At 42.8% G+C, this 23769-nt stretch overlaps 1 protein-coding gene across 3 annotated transcripts in view; it reads left to right on the top strand.

Moving 5' to 3' along the window:
• The first annotated feature begins 199 nt into the window (after nucleotides 1-199).
• The window catches only part of RBM20 (RNA binding motif protein 20), a 181948-nt gene continuing 158378 nt past the window's right edge, over nucleotides 200-23769 (top strand). The window contains exon 1 of one of the 3 annotated variants that reach the window (XM_087862715.1): nucleotides 200-1458. In XM_087862715.1, coding sequence (XP_087718841.1) covers nucleotides 1286-1458 — 173 coding nt within the window. In that variant the 5' untranslated portion in view covers nucleotides 200-1285. The remainder of the gene's footprint in view (nucleotides 1459-23769) is intronic. The other 2 variants (XM_087862718.1, XM_045803084.2) reach the window with 2 other exon arrangements.

Genomic DNA, 23769 nt, shown 5'->3' with positions numbered 1-23769 from the left:
CTCTGGCTTCCAAGGTACCTAAAGGATGTTTTTTCCTTGCTTCCCCGGGCGGCCAATGTCAGGGTTTAGAAAGCTAGTGCGCCCAAGGTATGGTAAGGATCTTCCGGAAAACCACTCTCTGTGAGCTTTGCCCAGCTCCTAGATGTTTTTGCGCCGCCAGGTGCCTCGCCAAACCTCCACCCGCGGCCAGAACATTAAGCTGCGCCTTGAGGGGTAGCTCCTTAACGCAAGATGCCTGCGTCCGCAGCTGGGAGCTGGTGAGTGCAGGTGAGCTGGCTCACACCCGCGCCGGGACCGCGAACCCAACTGCGGAAGCGGTGACGGTGGCGGCGCGATGTAGGCGAACTCTCTCCTTTTCATCCCTTACGTGTCCACTGAGATCTCGCCAATAAATAACAAGAATGAAACGTCCGCTTGGTTTTGTCTTTGCGCTCCCGGGATCGTAGCGGGTCTTTTGGAGAACAGAGAAAAATGAAGGGAAATCACGGCGGCCCCACCTGCTACTTCTGGAGACCCCTGAACTCAGCAGCTGGAAGTGCCAATTTGGAGAGCCCTCGGGCCTGGTCATCTAAGACCTGGGGTTACAAGTCCCCTCGAACTGGGGGAGGGTCCGGGCTTTGCCCCCGCGGGGTCGGGCCCTTCAGCCAAGAGTGGCGCTGGCCAGGCTCCAGACACCGGAAGGTGCCAAGCCCCGCTCACTTCGCGTTGGCAATGCGCGCGGACGCCCCGGGCGCGCTCCGTCCTCCCCGCTTGGCAGGAGCGCGCGAGGTCGCGCACGCTGTCCACGGAGACAGCCCCGAGGCCGCCGGACTCCCGGGAGAGGCGAGAGCCCCGCGGGTGGCCGCCGGCGGGTGTGCGCCTCGCCGCCTCACGCAGTTGCGCTGCGCTGCTGAGCCGGCCCGGGGACCCTGAGGGCGCACGGCGGCGGGTGGCGTGCGCCGCGCTGCCTCTTCGCTCGCCGCGCTCTGGGTCGGCGGGCAGAGCTCCCCGGACCACCCGGCGAGGAGCAGCCCCCAGGGGCCGGGAGGCTACCGCCGGACGGGAGACGCCCCCTGGCCCCCGCCCCCGCGTGGCCCGGCTGGGCTACCAGGAGCCGCTGGAGGAGGAGGAGGCGGAGGCGGCGCCGCCGGGACTGCCTCCTCCCCGCCCCTCGCGTCTCCTCCCCGCGCCACCGGGAAGGACAAGGGGACTGGGCACGGGGACCCCGGCCAGTGAGCGCCCGTGCCCCGGGGCCGCCCTTGGCGCGCGCTCTCTCGCCTCGAGCCCGGGGCCGGTGTCGCCTCACATGGTGTTGGCCGCAGCCATGAGCCAGGACGCGGATCCCAGCGGCCCCGAGCAACCCGACAGAGATGCCCGCAGCGTGCCGGGTGCTCCGGCGCCCCCCGCGCCCCCGGGACCGAGAGGGATGCAGCCGCCGCCGCCGCCGCCGCCAGCCAGCCTACCGCAGATCATCCACAAGTAAGAGAAGGGCAAGCGGGGGACACGCCCCGGGCGCCCCGGTCTGTGGCTTCATCTCTCCCTTCGCTGCTGAACTCCGCGCGGCCGCCTTGCGTTTGAAGTTTCCTTGTCCTCTCTCGGCAGAGTCCCTGTCATTCAGGCTGTTCTTGAGGTTGCGGACAGGGAAGCCGAGTTATTTGGGGGGAAATCATTTTGTTTTTCCTTATCCCCTTTCTCTTCAGGGACGTTAGTCGATATATTGAACTAAAATAGTTCAAATTGGGGGGAAATGGCCCAGAGACTATATATTTCATCTTTCTGGTCCCAAGAGGCCGCTGGAATGTATGGAGAGCCGGGTGTGAGTGTGTGTGCGCCCGTGAGGGTGTGTAAGGAAAATGCCGCCACGAGGCAGCCGCCCTTCATGGTGCCCCCGGAGTAGTCAGCCCGTGGCATTGGGTGGAAAGGATGGCGAGGGTCTGAAAACAGAGCATTTTGCTTTGCCCAGAAAGAAAAGTCTACGCTTTTCAAGGAGGCCCTTGCGAAGAAGAGTTCTTAGCCGCGCCACCGTTTTGCATGAATGTTACCATCTTGCGATTCGGGTGCTGTGCGAATCTTAGGAGCTGGCCTTCCCAACGCGTGAGTAGGTTGGGGGTGCTCAACAGGCTCTTTTGGGGGGCGTAACAGTAAAACGGAGATCTTTTGTTGGTCCTTTCGAGATTTTGTTGGATCGTTTAAGGCCTAGAATGTTGGTTGGTTTGAAGGATCTTTATTCTCCTGAAGGCTTCCCTCAGCTTCTACTGCAGTCAAAACTGGCTTAACAAGTGTAGAAAAGTCTGAATGATGAATGCTTGGGTGAAACTGCCCATGCTGGAGAAATGCACGTAAGCGCAGCAAGATCAACGCGATGGCGGGGTTGGGGGGGATCCAGCGAGGCTGTATTGATGCTTTGAGTGACATAAACATATGAAAATGCAGTTAAGAGAAATAACCAGTGATGAGTTTTAAGTGGAAGTAAATGGCACTTAAATACTGTTTTAAAGAGTGACTTTAGAAAGAATAGAAAGAATAGTGAAAATTCAAGCTTTTCATCAAAAAACGCCGGCATCATATTTCTGAACAAAATGGTTCCCCTTTTTTGACTGGTGGAATGCTAAAGTTTCCATCTGTGACAACTTTCTGTTTTAATTCGATTTTATCTGACTTTCAGCTACTAAGAAGTTGCCAACTATTTGAACATGAAAATAATTTAGATTATTTTGTTCCTATTGTTTTCCAAATTATTTAAGCTAAGATTTAACTAAACACAATTGACAGTTTAAGCACATCATTTCTTAAAATGTATCTTTAGTACTTAATATAAATATAAACTAACAGAGAAAAATATGTTTAAAACATATTTTATATGTTTTATATGTTTTTCATATTTGTTAGTTTCTTTACTAACAACAACAACTAATTGACCAATTATTAATTGGAAAATATCTAATGTGCTACCAGGCCAGTGTTTTGTGGCTTGAGATTAGGCTACCCATTAAATTTATTGAGTTTGCTTTGGTACCGTGATCACCATGCATTTTCCTATCATTTACTTTTAATTAGGAAAAAGCTAGAAATTTTATGTTCACAGAAATATCTTTGTAGATAGGTGTCTGATTTACCCTGTTAACCCCATTTTGAAAATTTTGCATCTGGAATATCTTAACTTTAGTAGAGAAGAGCTTTTCAAAGATGTCCCCTTCTGCTAATAGCCCAGGATGGAGACTTCAAGAAGCGCTGGATGGCTCTGCCTGTTTTGCGTTGGTGACAGATCAGTGTTCAGAGGTCAGGTTGAAGGCCGGTGAATGTGCCCATGGAATTGGATGTTTGCGCAGTTATGTTTCAAAAACGTTCTTTATAAGGATGATTTGGGGTTTGCTCCCCTCAGAACCCACTGAAATCGTGCTGGAACCAGGCATAACATGGCAAATGCTTTGCAGGTCCATCTTTAATGAGCTGAAACTTGAGCAGTTATTTTGAAACCACGTTTGCATAATTTAATCTGAGCAACCATTTTTAATGTAGTTGTGAGGTGCTGTTTGCATCAGCCATCTTTGAGAAAACGTAGCGGGGAGATTGCCTTTAGCCGCAAAATCAATTGCCCACATCATGATTGAGAATTCTGTGAACTAGAGCTTTGGATGAAATTCTTCTCTAGGGGACCATATATTAAGTACATTTTATTGGGGAACCTTTGTTTATTCTAGCTATTTTAGTGAGGTCATTATGTAATTCGTAAGAGGAGAAGTTCTGAACTCTTTCAAAATGATGAAGATATCAATCTTATTCATGTGCAGAGCGTTTAAGGATTACAAGAATTGTTTTCACTTCTTAACGTCCGTGTTAATGGTTTTCATTTCTATCGGCTTGCATTTTGGATGAAGTCAAGGACTATGATAAAATAATAGTCATGACCATTATAAAAGCCTGTTCCTGTTTATGTGCGTCATAACTGGTCTTGGGAGAACTGCTGTATACTACATTTAAGTAGCTAAACACATGAAGTATGACGACTAATAACGAGACTGATTTTGGTATTTGTTTTATGGAAGCCAGTCTCGGTACTCAGGAAGAGTGTATCGAAAGTTAATTTCGGTAGAGTTCTTTTGTTCTACTGAGGTATACTTAGTTTTCTTATTACTGCGTTCTTAGTTTCAGTCAAGAATCACCCATGACCTTTCTGCTCATATTAATCCCTGACTCCTGGCCAATATTGGCATCACCTATAAAGATTATCAGCCATGTTTAGACATATGACTAGTATCTTGTAAGATCTTTGTTTTAAACTTGTGTTCTCTGAGTTGGCCAAGGTGAAGATATTATTGGGTAAGACGTAAAGCATTGTGTAAGCCACGCAGGCAATAAAAAATATAAATAATAACTTAAGGGGAGATTTAGGATGAGCTTAGGAAATCAGAATAATTTGATGACTTAAAATATATACGTTCTCCAGATTAGCAGAAGTAAGACAACATTGACTGATGTGTTTTGGTGACTGTTTTATAAGGACTTCTCTCCTTAAACATTCCAATATTTTATTTCCAAAAGTATTTTATGGTTTAATTTTGTGCTTTCAAATCAGACCTAATGCTTGATTCATGAGAAGTTATTTATTAACCTTGATGAACAGTAGATATGAAAGTTTTGGTTGTAAATTTTCAAACTTTCTTCCAAATGGAAATAGAGTTAGTGAATTCTGTGTGAACTATTGAAGTCAGTTGTCAGATGCAACGATAAAATGTCACTAACCACGGTGCGAATTAACCAGACAAGCACACGCACCTTTTGTGAGGTGAACACATAGGTGACTTTCCTAAATCATTTGACTTGCAGTGAAATAGTGCTACTTAGTGCTCGTTTCAGCTGCACGTACACTAAAATATTACTACCTAATGCATGATCTCAGATTGTACATTTGAGGATAGGTGAGTTATTTCCTTTCCAGATTATTTTGACACGCAATGAATAAAAATCAGTTCTACAAATAGAGAAGGTTTGGGTTTCGAATTTGATAGCTAGTGTCACCCGCGGGTGTTCGTGACTTAGGAGGATATAAATCCAACTTTGATTTCTTAAGGTTATCGTCTTCTGCATTGCGTTAGGACGCGGGCTGACTGTCTTCAGAGCAAAGGCTCCCCTGATTTGGTATAGAAAATGTTACAAGTAGTTATTCTGCTTGCAGATAATTTTACAGACATCCTGCATTTGGAAGGATCTCCATGTAACTCTCAGGGAACAATATGGAGGCAAGTTGTATGGGATGTCCCTGCGCTTTGACGGGCATGCTGACAATTACATCCAGAATCGGGGAGGAAATAAGAATTTGCCAAAAACGGACATTAACTCACACTCATACTTGGTCCTTTTCTGGAAAGAGGATGGAATTTCTAACATCTGTGCCAGTTTCTAACATCAGTTTGAGTCCATTTTTTAGGGAAAACAAGGATACACTTGTAGAAGGAATTTTGAAAATTTTGAACACAATCTTAAGCTGCACATACAACAAGTATTCAGCAGGAGAAAACATCTGAGAGGATTAAGTGTTTACCCAAAACAGGGAAGGAAAGAGAGTGGGTTCTTTTCTTAGCATTCTGAAAAGTTTCTTTGCTTCTCTAGAAACGTATTTTTTTCTTAAAAAACTTTGCTTTAGGGTTTGTAGTGGTATTTTTAGATAGTAAGTATAGCCATGCAGTTATGGGTTTTTTCAAATTGCCAAAGAGATCAGTATTAGGAAATGTAGTACGTTATTCCCGTTAGTCATGGTAAGTGGCTCTGCATATGGTGAACCCAGAGCTATTCTATGCCAGTGCTGTGGGGTGGGGGGGGGGGCGGAGGGAGGAGAAAACAATTATCACCCATTTTATTCTTCTATCCACTTATTCTTTTGTTACCTCCTTAACAGTTTGTCAAATTAATAATTTTAAAAACCCAGATCTGTCTGTTGGAATGTGAATTCTGATCTGTTAAGATCTCTTTGCCTGTCCTTATATTCACCAGGGGGAAAAACCCCACCAGGATTGACTCGCAAGTGAAATGATCCCACATTTTGCAGTTTCTCTCTCATTCTCTGATTTATTTTTCTTGTGGCTGCAGGTTTCTTGATTCCAGTTAAACTGATATTTCTTCCCTGCCCATAACAGCTAATCCTTAAGTAAACAAACCAATACAGCTCAATTCACAGTACTGATAAGCAAGAATCTAAAAAATGTTAGGAACTGGGGTCTAACCGAGGGATAGAATTAAAATGGACTGAACTAAACACGGAAAGCAAGAATGGAAGAAGCTTGAGAAAGTGGACTTAAAACTCCAAGAGATATTGGGAGGCAGGCACCCCCTCCCCCTTCCTCCACCCTGGTCCCCCTGCCGGACAGAAGCTTGAAGGAGTCTCCTGTGTCACAAAATCCCACTTAATCTGATTTTTATTTCCTGCCACAGTAATTATCTTGTTTAGGATGGTCTAACTGATACGATCTTGTATAGTTTAATAGGGAAAGTTGCTGTGGATACACAGCTGGTGTGAGTGACTAGTAGCTGTGTTTAGAATAATGTATTGAAAAGTTTTGCAGAAAGTAAGGTGATCTGTATTCCAGAACCAGGACAAAGACGGTAATTAGTGGTTTGTGGAAGGGAGCAAATGGCAGTTCCCTTTCTGGTTAATGACCCTGGCTGGATCTTGCCTGATATGTGTGATATACTGGAAGCCTACTATTGCTTGTTCCCACCAGTGGGAAGATTGGGAATTCCTAACTTTAATTAAAAAGCACATTTTTGAATCAGGAATGTGAATTTGGCTTCCAACACCACCTACGGGGTATTGGTGGTAGGCCGATATTTTGCCTGGCTCAGTGGGTGGTCACTTTAAATTCCACGCAACTAAGGTTTCAGTCTTCAACGTTTACAGACAGCAAATTTGGGTGCAAGTCAGCACTGCCAGCAGTTTGAGGAGGAGGTGGAAGGGAAGTATCCTACCCCCCCCCCCAGTATTCTGGATATGACACATATATCCATCTAATATGATGAATTCTTTACAGTGGCAGAAGTTACGGCCAAGTTAATCGATCTTCCTCTTTCCTACAGTTCCTGTTGGATTTTATAAGTAAGTCTCTTGATAGTTTACAAGGCAACTTTTCCAACTCGCTGATAGCACATCTGTCAGGGAGATGGTACATATCGATGTGAATGTACTTTATGAGCAAAAGGAGACGTTAAACAACTTGCATGAGGATGTGTTAATAACTTGCAGTTCAGTTTGGCCAATAAATCTTTCCATGTTCAGAAACCAGAGGCTGGGGGTCATGCATGTGTTTAAGGATGGTTGTCATGAAGACCCATGAAGATAGTCTTCATGCCACGTTTCCCTTCTTTAATGTGGTATTTGCTTTAAGGATGCGCAGGGCCCTTTGCTGCTGCCCTTTCTATGTACCAGATTTTACCCCATCATGGTAATGACCCATCAGTTCTCAGTTGCCACTTTCCACTCTAGCCCAAACCTGGAAACCTCCACTCACGGTGGGCTGGACATCTTAAATACTTCTCCAATTTTGCAGCTTGTCTATAGGTTGTCTCCCAAATATGTTTTTGGCTCTTATTAGATCTGCCTTTAAACCTGACCTCCAACATCATGAAGCTAAAGGAGTAGACAAGGTAATCTATACAGTATTTTAAAGATTAATTTTACAGTTACTTCTTTTAGTTTACTTTGAATTTGTTAATGCATAAGATGATCTAGGATCTGGTGTTGCAGAGTCTAAAATGCACATCTTTATTCTAAATTAGTTATTGGGTTTCTGACAAAGAGGGTCAGAGCAGAAAAGAAAACCCTGGACTAGGAGCGAGTGACCTGGACAAGCTAATTAACCTTCTTAATCCAGCCTCTCCAGGGATTGGAAATGATCAATGGCAGTCCCTTCCAAGAATAAAATTACGTGAATCTTCAGGAATATTGCTGAATAATCATCAATGTAGAATGTCTCCCCTCTCCTATGCATCTGATACAGAATGTTTCCCTAGGGGCGCCTGGGTGGCACAGCGGTTAAGCGTCTGCCTTCTGCTCAGGGCCTGATCCCGGCGTCTTCCGCTATGAGCCTGCTTCTTCCTCTCCCACTCCCCCTGCTTGTGTTCCCTCTCTCGCTGGCTGTCTCTATCTCTGTCGAATAAATAAATAAAATCTTTAAAAAAAAAAAGAATGTTTCCCATAGCAGTTACATTTTAGCCATGGGTATGGGTACATATTGTGAGATTGCTCAGACGCGAAAACAACAATAATTATGAAAGGGAATTAAACGCTTCCTCTACCATTTGCAAAGCATATTTGAATTCATGTTACCATTGGAAGTCAGAAAAGTAGATAGAGATGTCAGTGAAAAGACAACCATTTTAGATTGTTTGCTGATCACTAGAAATTTTTAAAAGAAAAACAATTATTTTGGAATGTTAATTGGGAAGGTTGAAGTGACTTCTCGAGTTTGCAAAAGAGTGAATACTTGAGTTTGCAAAAAGAGTTTTCAATGCAGGAGGCAGATGCGATAATTTTCATTTGTCTAATTGGATTGTATTCAACACAGTTTGGCGGGACTGTGTTTGGTGATGGTATTGTTTTCGGAAGCACAAACCGTCCACAGTTTGCAAGTGTCCTTTGGGGCGGGGCTGCCCGGACTCGGAGTCCGCAACCCTGCGGCGCAGTCAGGCGGCTGCAGCGTGGGCGGCCGACTCGGCCCGACCTCGCGGCCTAAAAAAACACCTTGCGAAGAGATAATGGGTGTCCAAAAACTGACCCCAGGTTTCTCTGTGGCCTCCCTGAAGAGACCAACTGTTGTTTCCAGACCCTCCCACGGACTGGGTCTCCTCGGTGCGTACTAGAAGCGTCACCCATAGACGGCCCTTATGGAGAGCCTTTATTTGATATTGAAAAGATATTTTTTTAACCTTCTGCATAGAAAGGGAATGAGTTGTGTGATTAAACATTAATTTGTAGACTTTAACGTAACTACATAGCGAGGACGAACATGAGGATAGTTACCGCAGCACTGTTTAAAAGAGCAAAACTTAGAAACCACGTGCAAGTTTTCCAGTTGGGAAAATAAACTGTGTGCATGTAATTCCATTATCTTATATTTATTAATATGGAATATAAAATAATATGGAATATAGTATTGTTAACTAAAATAAAAATGACACACAGCATGTATACAAGGAATCTCACATTTAAAAAAAATGTATGTGGATGTGTGTGTGGGTGCCTGCAATCCCGGAAAAGCATCTAAAGAACAAATATAAAGATGCTAACAGTAGTTTTAATTCTAGGTGATTCAGTTATAGGGCTTTTTAAAATATTTTCTACCTTTTTTCGGTATGAATTTTATAATCAGAGAAAATAAAACTTTGTATTTTTAAAAAACAAAATGAAGAATAGACATTTCCTATTGGCATTACACTATGTTTAAGACAGAAGTGCCCATTTATGTCTTAGACTTTAGGCCTGCAAGGCATCTGAGGGTTGCTTTAGCCCAGCCCTCCTGTTTTTCTAGGTAAGGCAAGTGAGCATCAGAGAAGTCAAGTGAATTATTCAAAGTCACACAGCAAGGGTAGTAGTAGGTTGGGATAGGAATCCTCACCTCTCTGTCTATTGCGTTTTCTGCTAGGCTTCTCTTTCATGTGCCTGGAGCTGGGGAAGAGAGAAAAGGCGAGCATTCATAAACACTCTATTTAGCAACTGGCTCCAGTCTGCTGAGATCCCCCAAAGGGACTTGAATAACATCCTTAGGTATGTTATCGCCCCTCCCCCCCTGCCTGTAGGCTTTTTTACAAGTGGCAGTAGACTGGCCTCTCCCCAGAGCATCCGTCTCATGCCCTGTTCCAGCCTGCCAAACAAGCCGGGCATCACTTTTTTTTTTTTTTTTTGGTCCCTTAAGTATTTGAAAGTAAGTTGCATAACTGTAGTTCTGTTATTCAAAGGAACTTAATCTTAAATATTTTATCTAATGAGCACTAGATTTTTAACTTTTTCCATTGTCAGAAAAATGTCTCCCCATAGCTCTTTTAAAACCCCCCTGGCTCAGATTCACAAGTGCATTTGTTTATGATGTCTTTTTAAAATTAGCAACTGTACCCACCTTTGTCTGTTCTTCATGACGGATGATTCCAGGCTAGTTGTCTTGTAGAATGAGCTGTGGTCTGGATATGTGTATTATTTCTTTATGACCAGATTTAGGGTAAGAATTTTGGCCGGATCTTCAATGGGTGCTGTGTGTTCCCTTAAGTTTGGTCTGTTGGTTAATGAGGTCACCGCCAGACCTCTCCATTGTAACGGGACATATTTCTCTTCGTGATTAGTAAGCTGTCCGTGAGAGTGATACTGTGAAACCCTCTGAATATACTGTTTCTCAACAAGCTTTCACCTCGTGGATCTGTCTTTTTTTAAAAAATATATTTTATTTATCTTTTTAAGTAAGCTCTACGTTCAACGTGGGCTTGAACTCATGACCCCAAGATCAAGAATCGCGTGCTCTACAGCCTGAGCCAGCCAGGCGCCCCTCATAGTTTTATCTTTTAATTTGACCATATTTTTAAAAAAACCCTTCAATGAAATGTGTCACTAAAATGATAAATATCACTTGAGAATGGATTAGTTTGGATATATAGTTTAAATCAGTTGGCCTTGCAAATACGTGTGCATTGTACCAGCCCCTGGATATTATCTGGAGACTCTGGATGTTTCTAATCCTGACTTGCTAGGAACCTAACTGATGGGCCAGCCACTTCCCATTTAGCCTCTGTGGCAGGCATTTTGTCACGGGTTGCAGCCCTGTTTTAATGTCCATACAGAGTGAATATAAATCCCTTTTCATGCTAATGGCATGAATGGATGTTAATGTAATTTTTGCTAGCTCACACAACGTTTTAGGCATCCTCTTGCAGCTAAGTCAACTCTTCACAGAAACCTTTTATCTTCCTTTTCAAAATCACTATATGAAGCTGACTTTAAAAAAGACTGATGACTTGCCCTGCAGCCTAAACTGGGTGAGTCCTGGAGCTGGTCTGTGACTACCAGTTTGTTCATGCTTTTTAGATTTAAATTACATAGCTATTTTTGCCTCTTCCAGATTGGTACTCTTATTTTCATGCACAAAATATGTACGGGTGGGGAGTGGTGTGGCGTAGTGAAAAGAATCAAGAGCAAGCCTGCTCTATGTTCTAGAGTTGGCTTTGCCACCACTAACACTGAGTCTCAGTGTTCTCATCTGTCAAAGGGAACAATAATAAAACGAGTAACAACTAACATTCGTTGGGTGCTTCCCAGGTGCCACCGCCACCTACTATTCTAAGCACCTTGTGTGTGCTAAATCGTTTAGTTGTTTAATCCGGCTATAATCCTGTGAGGTAAGTGCTGTTATTCTCCTCATTTTACAAGTGAGAAAATCAAATCAGATACTTACCAAGACTCAACAAAACTAAAATTTATGAAACAACTGGTGGTATGAGGCTGGGGTGAGAGAATGTTCTGTAAATTAAAGTGATCATATGCTCTCTGTAAATATCTGCATCCTCAAAATAATTTATAGAAAACCCATCGCTTACAAAGAAAATATTATAGAAAAAAATTGCTGAAATAAATCTGAAGTGGGTCAAATTGAATTTGAGATCAACTAAACACTCCAATTAAAAAATTATTTCTTGTTTCTTTTTCCCTTGCTTTTTTCTTTAGCTTTAAGTGTGTCTTTGGTTTAAAGTGAAATCCACATCCCAATTTAAATTCCATGAGCAAGTCGGACTCTGGCATTTGATTTGCTGTCTTACTCTGCTTGTTATGCATGTTAGGCAAGACCTGAATTTGACGCTCACGGAGAGTATATAAACGCTTACAATCCTCTCAGCACGTGCTAAAATCATAACAGATACGATAGTTTGATTTTCAAAGAGAGCCAACTTCTACCACACCATTTTTAAACCAATTCAAAAAACCAGGATTCAGCAATGATTAAAGTATCCGAGGTTCCTATAAATAGCAAGAAGAATTCCTGCCTTCAAACGTGGCAACATCAAGCTCGCTTAGTTTCAGCAGACATATGGTGAATGGTCTTAGCAGACTTGGTCACAGGTGTCCTTTTGCTTTAGGACACCATTGTATGTAGAAACCAGACAATAGAGTCAATAAGTTAGGGAAGGATTATTTGCTTTTTTTAAAAAATATTTTATTTATGTATTTGACAGAGATAGAGACAGCCAGCGAGAGAGGGAACACAAGCAGGGGGAGTGGGAGAGGAAGAAGCAGGCTTCCCGCGGAGGAGCCTGATGTGGGGCTCGATCCTGGAGCTTGATCCCAGAATACGAGGATCACGCCTTGAGCCGAAGGCAGACGCCTAACAACTGAGCCACCCAGGCGCCCCGGATTGTTTGCTTTTGACCAATGAAAGGGTTTACAGTAAAGAACCTTTAAACAGTGAGTTTCTCAGTGCATTTCAGATAAAAATTTAATAAGTCTAAGAATTCAGAGGTCCAGCGATAATTTTTAAAACATTTTTTGTCTTTTTTCAATTTACAGAGGTATAATTGAAATACACAAAGCTGTACATGTTTAAAGTATCCTTCGAATAATCAAGATAATAAACATTTTTATTACCCCTGAAAGTTTCTTCATGCCTTTTATAATTTATCCTTTGCTCTTTCCCTTAACCCTCTTTCCTCCCAGGTAGCTACTGATATGCTTTCCATCACTGTAACTTGAGTTTTTCATTTTCTAGAATTTTATACAAATGGAATCATAGTTTTGGTTTTGGCCTGGTTTTTTTCACTCAGCATAATGATTTTGGGGGAAATATATATATTTTTAAATTGTGACAAACTATACATAGCATAACATTTACCATTTTAGCTATTTTATTTTTTAATTTATTTTTATCTTGTAAAAGTAATCTCTATGCCCAATGTGGGGCTCGAACTCAGGACCCTGAAATCAAAAGTCACGTGCTCTACTGACTGAGCCAGCCAGGCACTCCCATTTTAACTATTTTATTTATTTTTTATTTTTTAAAGATTTTATTTATTTATTTGACAGAGAGAGAGACAGCCAGTGAGAGAGGGAACACAAGCAGGGGGAGTGGGAGAGGAAGAAGCAGGCTCATAGCGGAGGAGCCTGATGTGGGCTCGATCCCATAACACCGGGATCACGCCCTGAGCCGAAGGCAGACGCTTAACCGCTGTGCCACCTAGGCGCCCCTAGCTATTTTAAAGTGTGATTCAGTAGTATTTGGTACATTCACAAGGTTGTGCAGCCATTACCACTCTCTAGTTCCAGAACATTTACATCACTCCAAAAGGAAACCCTGTCTCCATTAAACAGTTATTCCTCATACCCTCCTACCCCCAGGCCCCTGGCAATAACTGATCTGTTTTCTATCTCCATGGATTTGCCTATCCTGGACATTTCATATAAATGAAACCATACTATATGTGGACTTTTGTATCAGGATTTCTTTCACTTAGCACTTTTTTTTTTTAAGATTTATTTATTTATTTGTGAGAGAGAGAAGGAGGCAGAAGGAGAGAGAGATTCCTGAAGCAGTCTCTCCACTGAGCACAGAGCCTGACTTGGGGCTCAATCCCAGGACCCTGAGATCATGGCCTGAGCCGAAATAAAGAGTTGGCTGCTTAACCGACTGAGCCACCCAGGCACCCCCACCATAATGTTAAGCTTAATCCATGCTGTAGCCTGTATTATTACTTTATTCCTTTTTATTGCTGAATAATATTCCATCGTGTGGATGGACAACTTTCATTCATTCATTGGTTGGCAGATTTGGGTTCTTTCTACTTTTTGACTATTGCGAATAGTGTTGCTCTGAACATTGATGTACAAGCTTTTGCTTGGACATCTGTTTTTAATTTTTTGGGTACATATCTGGGAGTGGAATTGCTGAGTCATATGGTAATTCTGTGTTTAATTTATTGAGGAACCTCCAAACTGTTTCTCAAAATAGCGGCACCATTTTATATTCCCATCAGCAATGAATGAGTGTTCTGATTTCCCCCAACCTTGCCAACACTTGTTATTTTCCTTTTTTTTTTCAAATTGTGGCCATCCTAGTGGTTATAAAGTGGCATGTCATTGTGATTTTGATTTGTATTTCCCTAATGACTAATGATGTTGAGTATCTTTTCATGTGCAACAATGTGTATATCTCCTTTAGAGAAATGTGTATTCAAGTCCTTTGTCCATTTTTAAATTTAGTTTTTTATCGTTTTTTGTGAAATTGTAAGGGTCCTTTATAATTCTGGATGCTAGATCCTTAGCAGATACATGATTCGCAAATATTTTCTCCCATTCTGTGGGGTTTCCTGCAGCATATGATTTTAATGTTCATCCTTTTTTTTGCATATATCAAAAGTTTGGTCCTTTTTATTGTTGAGTGGTATTCCATTTTATGGATATATCATAAATGGTTTATCCATTTGCCTGTTGTTGTATATTTAGGTTGTTTCCAGGTTTGGGCTATTACAAATAAAGTTGGTATGAACATTCCTTTACAAGTATTTATATACTTGGGTAGTTTTCTTGGGTAAATATCTAGGCCAGTGATAATTGAACCTTGTAGGAGGACAGACATTATACATAAGAGTAATTTTTGGGCGAAAACACCTTTGAATTTTTATTATTGGGTCTTTGAACAGAGTATGTTAAATATGACCCTTTGAGAACACACCCTTTTTCATCTCAGTTTTCAGGGTCAGTCACTCATTGGCTTAGTTTCTTTCTTTCTCTTGTTGATGAATCTTCTCCCGATAATTTTTCATTTGACAGATAATTATTGCTCTGGACATTGGGACACAAAATGAATAAGATAACAAAACTGCAGAACTTCAAGCCGGAAGGGACCCAGGAATCATCTAATTCAATGCTCTTATTTTATAGAAAAGAAAGCCAGGTCCAGAAGGAAGGCCAGATTTACTGAAGGTCATTCAGCCATTAGAGAAATTAAGTGAGCAGAGTCCATGCCTGTGAGAGTAATTTTAAGTCTTCTAGTGATGAGGTGTCTACAGATGTAATAGGCTGGGGTTGAGTGAATGGCACCGTATTCCTGCTGTGCTGTAGGTTCACCTTTCCCTCCTAGTTTATCCCACTTAATCCTCCAACAGCCCCGCGAAGCAGGTAGGGATTAGGTAATTACCAGTGGTTCAGGGGTCCTAATCAATGATCGGAGAGCTCAGGCTCCGAGCCAGGCCTTCTGCCCCTTTCCAACTTGCAGGCTGTCCTTCCTTTCTGGTGAACCTTTCCCCACCTCCATGCCGGCTGCTACTACCTCCAGCTTCTTCCCTTGCTCCAGTTGGGCCTGTCCTCACATCTTTCTCTTCTCCGCACCAGTTCAGCTTTAATCTTGTCTGTGCTCAAAGCCCTGCCTTAACATCGTGTCTGTAGCTTGAGATTCAGACTGCTTAGAAGCCCTTTCTGGATGTCCCCCAACTTAGCTGTCCGTACCTGACCTTGCCATCTGTCCGGCTGCCTCCTGCTCTTTCCCCCTACACTACCTCTTCTCAACTCAAACATTCCTTTCATTTCTATGGATTCTGCTTAGACCTCATGTCTTCTGGGGAGCTGTCCCTTGACCCCACGCAAGAAGGTAGGCTGGGTGCCCCTTTCCAGTGAAGCCTTGTGGTCCCCAAATGTAGTAGTTACTCCATGTTTACCTCCTGTAGGTCTCCCCTAAAGACCCTATAAAGTCCTTGAGGTTGGAGCCAGTGTATTTCGTCCTGGTGTCTCTAGCATCTGGCAGGGTCCCTGGCACACAGTTTGCCAAATACATGAGAGAATGAGCAAGTTGACTGCCGCCTAACTATAGATATAATTGACTTTGTGATGAGAAAAAACACTCATGATGGTCTCATGCGTGAGAACTGATATGAGAGCAAAGCTTGGTTATGTTACGTTATTCAGCCTGACTGTCTGGAAGGGCTAGAGGAACACAAACAACTTGACTTTATGTTTGGAGAGGTGGTGTAAGGGAGACACAGACCCAGGAGGTAAGAAACCCAAGCTCTGGTCTGGCTCTACCTTGGAGCCACTGTGTGAGCAGACATAGGGCCCTCAGCCTCTTAGGTCCCGCATTTGTTAAAGGAGGACCAGGATGGGGGCTTGTTACAGGACACGGGGTTTGTTATAACCATCAGTGAGATGACATGGGAACGTGCTTTGATAAGACTAAAGTGCTGAACGCACGTGTGTCATCATGGAACCAGGCTTCATCTCCCTCAGCCATCTCCAGCCAGGAACCTGATTACACCTTTCAAGGTACAGGCAGTTTCCAAGCTGATTTCTTCTTCTGATCCAAATAGGAGAAACGGTGGAAATGGCCACCTAGAACACCCCTTAAATCCTGTTGCTTCAAAGTTTTAACAACAGAAGTTTCTGGTTCACAAAAATGGTTTTTAAGTCCTAAGCAAATACTATGCTTATTTCAAGCCATTCCTAAAACAACACAACTCAAGACGACTGTGACACCAAGACACTTTATTATTACCTTAACATTTGTTATAATGACAGTTTAATTGTAGCAACGATCAGGACAGTTGACCTGTGGCAGCCGCAGAAAGGAGTGGCCCGTTTGGCCTTTGAACTCACAAATGCTTCTTTTGTTTGACATACTGTCCTAGGCTGCCCTGCAATAAGCCTCTGACCAAACTAGGCTGTCCCTAAGCCCTGGTCATAGAATTGTTTACCTTTTCAAGCAGGTTGGGGAAGCACCAAAATCCACATGTGGCACGTGCCTGGGCCCCTTCAAGGAGTTTGTGCTGTGAGACCTAAGGTTCTGAGAAGGTTGTTTGAAACCAAAGACACGTCAGTAGGGCCGGGAGGTGGTTCCAAGTGTGCTAAGTGCGTCCGTGACAGGATCAAGCATGCTTTCCTTACTGAGGTGCAGAAAATCATCGCGCAACGGCGGAGGGCCCAATCACAGAGGCAGGAAGCTAAATAAACAAATGAAGTTTTTCTGAGTAATTAAAAAAAATTTGCCTAGAAAATAAGCGATTGCCTGTGATTTCTCGACGAGACCTCCTCCGGCCCCCCTGTTAAAATTCATCTTGTGTCATCCTGTCCAGTCTGCCTTACTTTGTTCTGTTTTAACCATAGCACTTTCTCTCGTACTAGATGGTACAACGCACTTATCACACTTACTGTGTTTTTACTGGATGTGTGTCTCCTCCCACCCCACCTGTGTCGTGCCCTCTCCCCAGGAGCGGAGGCGTTTTATTCAGTGACTTACATGCCCCCCCCCCCCAACCTAAGACCAATACCAGGCACCTAGGAGCAGCTCACTCCCTGTTCTTTGAAGGACTGGCTGAGCTGTTAACTAGAGATGTCAAGTTTAGACATTGTTACACAGTGGCCTTTGCTTCTTCTCTGAGCCCACGTAGGCTGTGAACTCTGTGCGACTCGGGAATCCGAGTTTGGTGGTGCAGGAAACTGCACGGAAAGTGCGGGAAGATCATAGCCTCTGCTCCTGTGTGATTCTTGGAAGTAAAAGAAGGTGCGGAACTGGGCTGCTCCTTCTGGCCCCAGGCGTCAGTGACTCAGTACTCCTGCCACAGCCTGGCTCCAACAGTGGCCAGTCTCGTTGGACTCCCATTGGCAGAGACCCAAGCTGTGTATTTGGGGGGGATCTTGATGTTGGATGAAGAGCAGGAAGGGCTAGGTCTCACTCAGTCCCTTGCAATAGGGGCCCGATGGAGTGGCACAGCCACATGTCCAGCAAGAAGGAATTGGTGAATCAATTCTTCCCATGCAATGAGGACTATTTCTGTGTGCTGTTAGAAAGAAATCTCAGGGATATATTAAGGGGGAAAAGCAGGGTACAGAAAATGTATGTCGTTGCTACCTTTTATGTAAGAAAAGGGAGACTAAGAATATATGTGTGTACACATACCTACATATTGAAAATTATTTCATATGACTTTATTTTTTAATTTTTATAAAGATTTTATTTATTTATTTATTTGAGAGAGCAAGAGAGCAAGAAAGCGAGCGAGAGAGAGTGAGAGAGCACAACCTGCTGAGCGGGGAGCCCAATGCGGGGGGTTGATCCCAGGACCCTGAGATCATGACCTGAGCCGAAATCAAGAGTTGGACACTTAACTGACTGACCCACTCAGGCGCCCCTATTTCATATAACTTTAAAACACAATAATTTGATTATATATCTCTAGTGGAATGTATCTTAAGGTCAAAACAAATTCCAAATAAATCTTAAACTGTTTTCAGTAATATTTTTAGTAATAATATTGGTATTACTATTCTGAAACAATTATATATATATAATAAGTAATTATGTTAGGAGCACCTGGCTGGCTAAGTCGAAAGATCATGCGACTCTTGATCTTGGGGTTGTGAGTTCAAGCCCCACGTTGAGTGTAGAGATGGCTTAAATAAAATAAAAACTTAAAAAAAATAAGTAATTATGTTAAAATAATCAGAAAACAATATTTTAGTATGTTAAAAAGAACAGTTTCATAATTAAAGACGTTAAGTAAAAATCCTGTAATCCTGAATTTGAATTGGAAATGTCAGTATGAATTCCTGATATACTTTATCCTCAGCAAATGAGAAAGTATTTCCTAACTTTGTCCACTGAAAAGCCTAGAAATAATGATCAACTCAGTAGGAATAAGCACCTGTGACGTCTAGATTATGGCCTCTAAATACAATCTCCCACTAAAGAGGACTAAGATTCCTCAGAAAAGTAGTTGATTCTAGGTCTGGGAAAGGAAATGTACAAGATGTATTGTAATATCTTGTATCAGAAAACAAGCTATCAAAGACCACTCATGTCCCAGGTTGAAGGACCTCCCAGTGCCCAAATATGGAACAATTGGAGCATTAAAGAGAGTACGTTAGTGGATCAACATATATCAAATATATTACAAGTGTAAAATCCCCAAGTTAAAAATTCAGTGGTCTGCACTGCAAGAGGTTGGGGAACCAACTCATTCTGAAAACTGGTCAAGAAAGGGAAAGAATCAGACATTTATTCTGTCCTCCTTAATTGGTTACCTTAGGGTATCCAAATTGTTGATGAAGAAAAGTTCTTTTTTATGGAAGAATACTATCTAATAAATACAGGAGGAATTATAGAATTGGAATATCATCATTTTGAATCCTCTAGTGAATAATGCGTTTAGACAACATGGTTGGTAAATTCCTGCTAAAACATCAGGTGATGTTTCCAACTTTATAATGGATGGATCAGGCTGATACATTCAAACCCACTGATCAATCTTAATGTCACAAAAAAGAAAGACTTCAGGTATCATGTACCCACTGAGGGAATGCAGTTGGAGTAAACAGCACTATCAAAGGTGGAACTTGAATTGATCTGTGCCAGGCTCAAGGTCTAACTACCAGTTTATAGAAAATACGGGGGACAGAGGAACATGTCAAAACAATACCACGGAGATAAAAATTGACCAGTTGGAATGTGGGACATCCTTCAGGCCTGAAGACCTGATTTTTTCAACAAGTAAATTGTAAGGATAAGAAGAGCAAGAGGGGGGGCACCTGGGTGGCTCAGATGGTTGAGCATCTGCCTTCAGCTCGGGTCATGATCTCCAGGTCCTGGGATCGAGCCCCACATCGGACTCCCAGCTCAGCAGGGAGCCCGCTTCTCCCTCTCCCCTGCTTGTGCTCCCTCTGCCTCTCTCTCTCTCTCTCAAATGGATAAATAAAACCTTAAAAAAAAAAAAAAAGAGCAAGAGGGGTTCTCTATAGAATAAAAGAGATTAAAAATACTTATCCAGTCTATAATCCAGTCTGTAATCTTTAATCTATAATCTTTATTTGGATCCTAGCTCAAAAAATTTAAAAAAATGATTAGATTACTTAGGACCCTTGAACATACTGAATATCGAGACTAAAGAATGATTTATTCATGAATCACTTGTTTATTTATTTGTAGTTGTGGTAATGATATTGTGATTATGTTAAAACTAAAAAGTCATTCTACTTTAGAGCTATATACTGAAGTATTTATAGATGAAATGATGTCTCTGGGATTGGCCTCAAAATAATAGTGTAGGGGGTGAGAATGTGTAGGGTACAGAGTAAACAAGATTAACCAACAGTTAATATTGTTGAAGCTGGGCGATAAGTAAATGAGATATCATTATACTATTCCCTCTACCTTTGTATAGTTAGAATATGTCCATAATAAAAATAAAAAAATAAAAAATAAAGTCCACCAGCTCAGTTAGTTGGCCAGTTTTGATTACAGCTGTCCCTGAATTTAATTTTGGATTGTGGAGTATGCTCTTGAAATCACATGTCTAGCAATTCGAAGGGCTAGGATGCTAATTCACATATGTCTGGCCCCAAAGCTCAAGGCCTTAACACCTGACTCTATAGAATTTAGATCCCTCTGTGGCTTAGACTATTGTGGGATTGTTTAGATTGAGGGTTCATAGGATTTTACAAGCCATAAGAGAAACTGGGGCAAAAGCAAAAGAAGAACACCAAAGCATCAGAGCTGGTCTTCCTTTGAAGGAGGGAAAGGCGAGAAGATGGAAAGACTGCATACCTCCCACCTAGACGTTGTTGGGCTTTTCTTCTTGCACCAGCCTGGGTTTTAGATTGAGAGAGATCTGGGTTTAAGTAGCTTGGCCTGTCACTTACTAGCTGTGTGAGTTTACCGTTCTGTGCTTCTATTTCTTCAACCAACCTCTTCTGGTTGTTGGGCGGATCACATAAGCTGTAAATGTTTATGTAGAAGAGAAAGCAGAGCATAATAAGTTCACGGAGATCCTAAGAATCCTGAAGCTGGGTTGGGGATTGTGTGTTTGGAAGTTCCTTATGGTCTGGACACCCCTATCTCACCCCAGCCCTAACACATTCTCCAGCACTTTCTCCAGGACCTAGGGGCACGCTTGCCTAAGTTTAGCCTCTGTGAGGAGGATCGGGGCTTTAAGGGTGGTAATTTTCCCATCTGGCCATGTTTGAGTTTGTTATATGGCTTGATAGCCAAGGGCAGCTGGAGAAGATCCTTCTGAGGTGGGTCCACAGAAAAGTCCAGCCAAATAGCTGGAGGCCAACTTTAAGTTTGCCATCTTTGAGATTGAGGGGAAAAGGTGAAGTTGCTTATCCTTTCTAAAGGAAGCACCACATTTTCTTTTCCTTCTACCCTGCTTACCTCTTAACCCTAACCTGCCTCCCTTTCCTCACTAAATCTTGAGTCACACAAGGTTCCATCCTGTCAAATGGGGTTCTTGTCATGAGCCTTTTGAGTTACTGGCAAATGCACTTGGTTGAATCATTTGGTCACCTGGGAAGTATGTAGGAGCCACACTTTGTGGTCTTTGATCCCTGGGTGTCCAGCTCACCACTGCATGGGGCCTGTTCCACTTGCTGGGGGCTTGGGTGTGAGTGAGTTGCTGGCCCAGGGAAGCTCAGCCAGAGGGAGCCCTGATTTACGAACTGTCCGGATTTAACTGAGGCTACAGCACTTTTATTAATAGAACATGCTGCATTTCCTTTTTATAAAAATATGAAGATCATTGCACTCAGGAAAATGCCTGGTGACTTTCTGTCTTTAGGGCGTGTTCATCACCAGGCTAAAATTAAAAGTGAAGTCAGGCCCTTCTTGAGTCTATTTTTAACTGAGTTTAGCATATGAATGTGAACGTGAAGTCTTTCTTTAGATCTCCCTTAACTCAATTACTTACTTATGCCAAGCATCCCGCCTGGAATTCCTGAGCTGTCCCTGGGTCTACCTAGAGTGGGAGGCTGAAAGGGGAGTTAGGGACAGCTAGCCATCCCCTGCTATCTGAGTTTCTGTGTCTTCACCCATCCGGCTTCACTTATTCTGGAAGGTTAAGGAGGCATTAGTCATTATACTAAAATAATAATAATAGTGATAATAATAATGACATGAGAGAAAAAAACAATCAACCAACCACCCAACCTATGGCCATTCTGTGATGCTAGATATCAAGCAGCCCCTAGTCGGTACATATTTTTCTAGGGGCTCCAATATAGGAACAGCCACTTGGGTGGAAGACCCGGGATTGCAGAGAAGAGTGTGTCATTCAGGCAGAAAGTGCGAATGGCCCTGGCTTACCAGGGAGACTTGGGACAACAGGTGGAGGGAGGGAGAGGGAAAAAAAGTTAGCAAGTGTCATTCCTGTCCAGAGAGTTCCTGATGAGTGATGAGACTGCTGGGGAGAACTTTCAGAAACCCTCTTAAATTCCCTCTTTGAAATCTTTTTAATGTCTGCTCTTTGAGGACTGTGGGGGGGGGGGGGGCAGAGGGCAGAGTTGATCCTAACTCTTAAGATTCTTTCGCCTAAAGTTTCACTTGAAGGCAGGGACTGACAAAGGCTCTTTTTTGAACTTCTTAGGGCAGTTCCCTGTGGGCATTTTTCGAGTAAGACACTTAAAAAAAAAAAAAAAAAGCCAGTTTATCACAATGACGCCTGGCCCTTGTTTTGTGTTTTTGAAAAGCGATTTTTAAAAATGGTCATTTTGGGCGGGTATGTGCCAGTCGTGTCATTTTTCTTTGCACTTTCCCATGAATGAATATTTGGCGCCTGGTGTCCTGAATCCCTTTAAGGTGTCATTTTTAAGCAGAGGAAAAACTTCCTTCTATTTTTTTGGTATGACGGCAAAGCCGTTGTTGAGGATAAGCAGAAGATTAATTTAAAATGCCAATTACTTTTGCTAATCCGCTGATGGTGAGGTTGTTTATGGCCCGAGAGCTATGGAAATATTTCCAAATAGTCTGAGAGGGGAGAACAGGAAAGGGGTGTGGGAGGTTTGAGGGGGGCACGGTGGACCTTTTGGGGACTAGGAATGGTATTTAAGCAACAAGCACCTTCCATATATTGCATTTTCTGTTAAAAGCAGTGAAAATGAAGTATGATGTGTTTATAGGGCACTGCCATCTGTCTGAAAAATCTCTTATGGGTTTGTTTTGTTTTGTTTTGTTTTTTTTTAAGATTTTATTTATTTATTTGACACAGAGAGATAGCCAGTGAGAGAGGGAACACAAGCAGGGGGAGTGGGAGAGGAAGAAGCAGGCTTCCCGCGGAGGAGCCTGATGTGGGGCTCGATCCCAGAACGCCAGGATCACGCCCTGAGCCGAAGGCAGACGCTTAACAACTGCACCACCCAGGCGCCCCTCTTATGGGTTTTTGACTGCAGTTCAACAAACTATTTACTTGCTTTAATGATCTTTTCACTAAAACTTTGGATTAAATTATAATACTTCAGGCTCAGAAGGTTTTCAATTCTGAAAACTCTGTACTTTCATTTGGTTGCAGTAAATTTTAAGGGACGGGCTCTCCTAGCCAGACTGATATTTTTGGGCATGGCCAGTTAGTAAAGCAAGGTAGGGGTAGGGGTAGGGGTGGGGAAAGGTACGCGTTGCCACAGTCCTTAAGGCCCGTGACTGAAGGATGCTGTCTGGCTTCTGGGTAAGGCAGTTGCTCGGGACTTGGAGAATGGATAAACCCCGATAGGCAGAGTTGCTGAACTCAAAATAATGGGCCATTACTTTGAAACCATTCGATGTCACCCTGATTGGTTATTCAGATATTTTTGTCTTGGTTTTTACCTGGACTCAACTTTATTCCTTAGGGAGTCTAATGATTCATCTCTTTGAAACCTTTTAGTTTCACCTTGGTTGGTTGTTCCTGTCAAGGAGGACGTTTTTGTCTTGTTTTTGCCTCGCTTCAACCTGACCCCTGAGGGAGTCTAAGGATTTCATGTCTTGGAGTTTCGGGGTAGATCCAAGAAATGGTCAAGATCACTGTTGTGTCTTTCTC

This window comes from Ursus americanus, chromosome 6 (genome assembly GCF_024610735.1).
Source record: "Ursus americanus isolate L20-20 chromosome 6, mUrsAme1.1.p, whole genome shotgun sequence".
NCBI classification, from domain to species: domain Eukaryota; kingdom Metazoa; phylum Chordata; class Mammalia; order Carnivora; family Ursidae; genus Ursus; species Ursus americanus.
The sequence above is the reverse complement of the archived record's forward strand: the minus strand, read 5'-3'. Positions and strand labels throughout refer to the sequence as shown.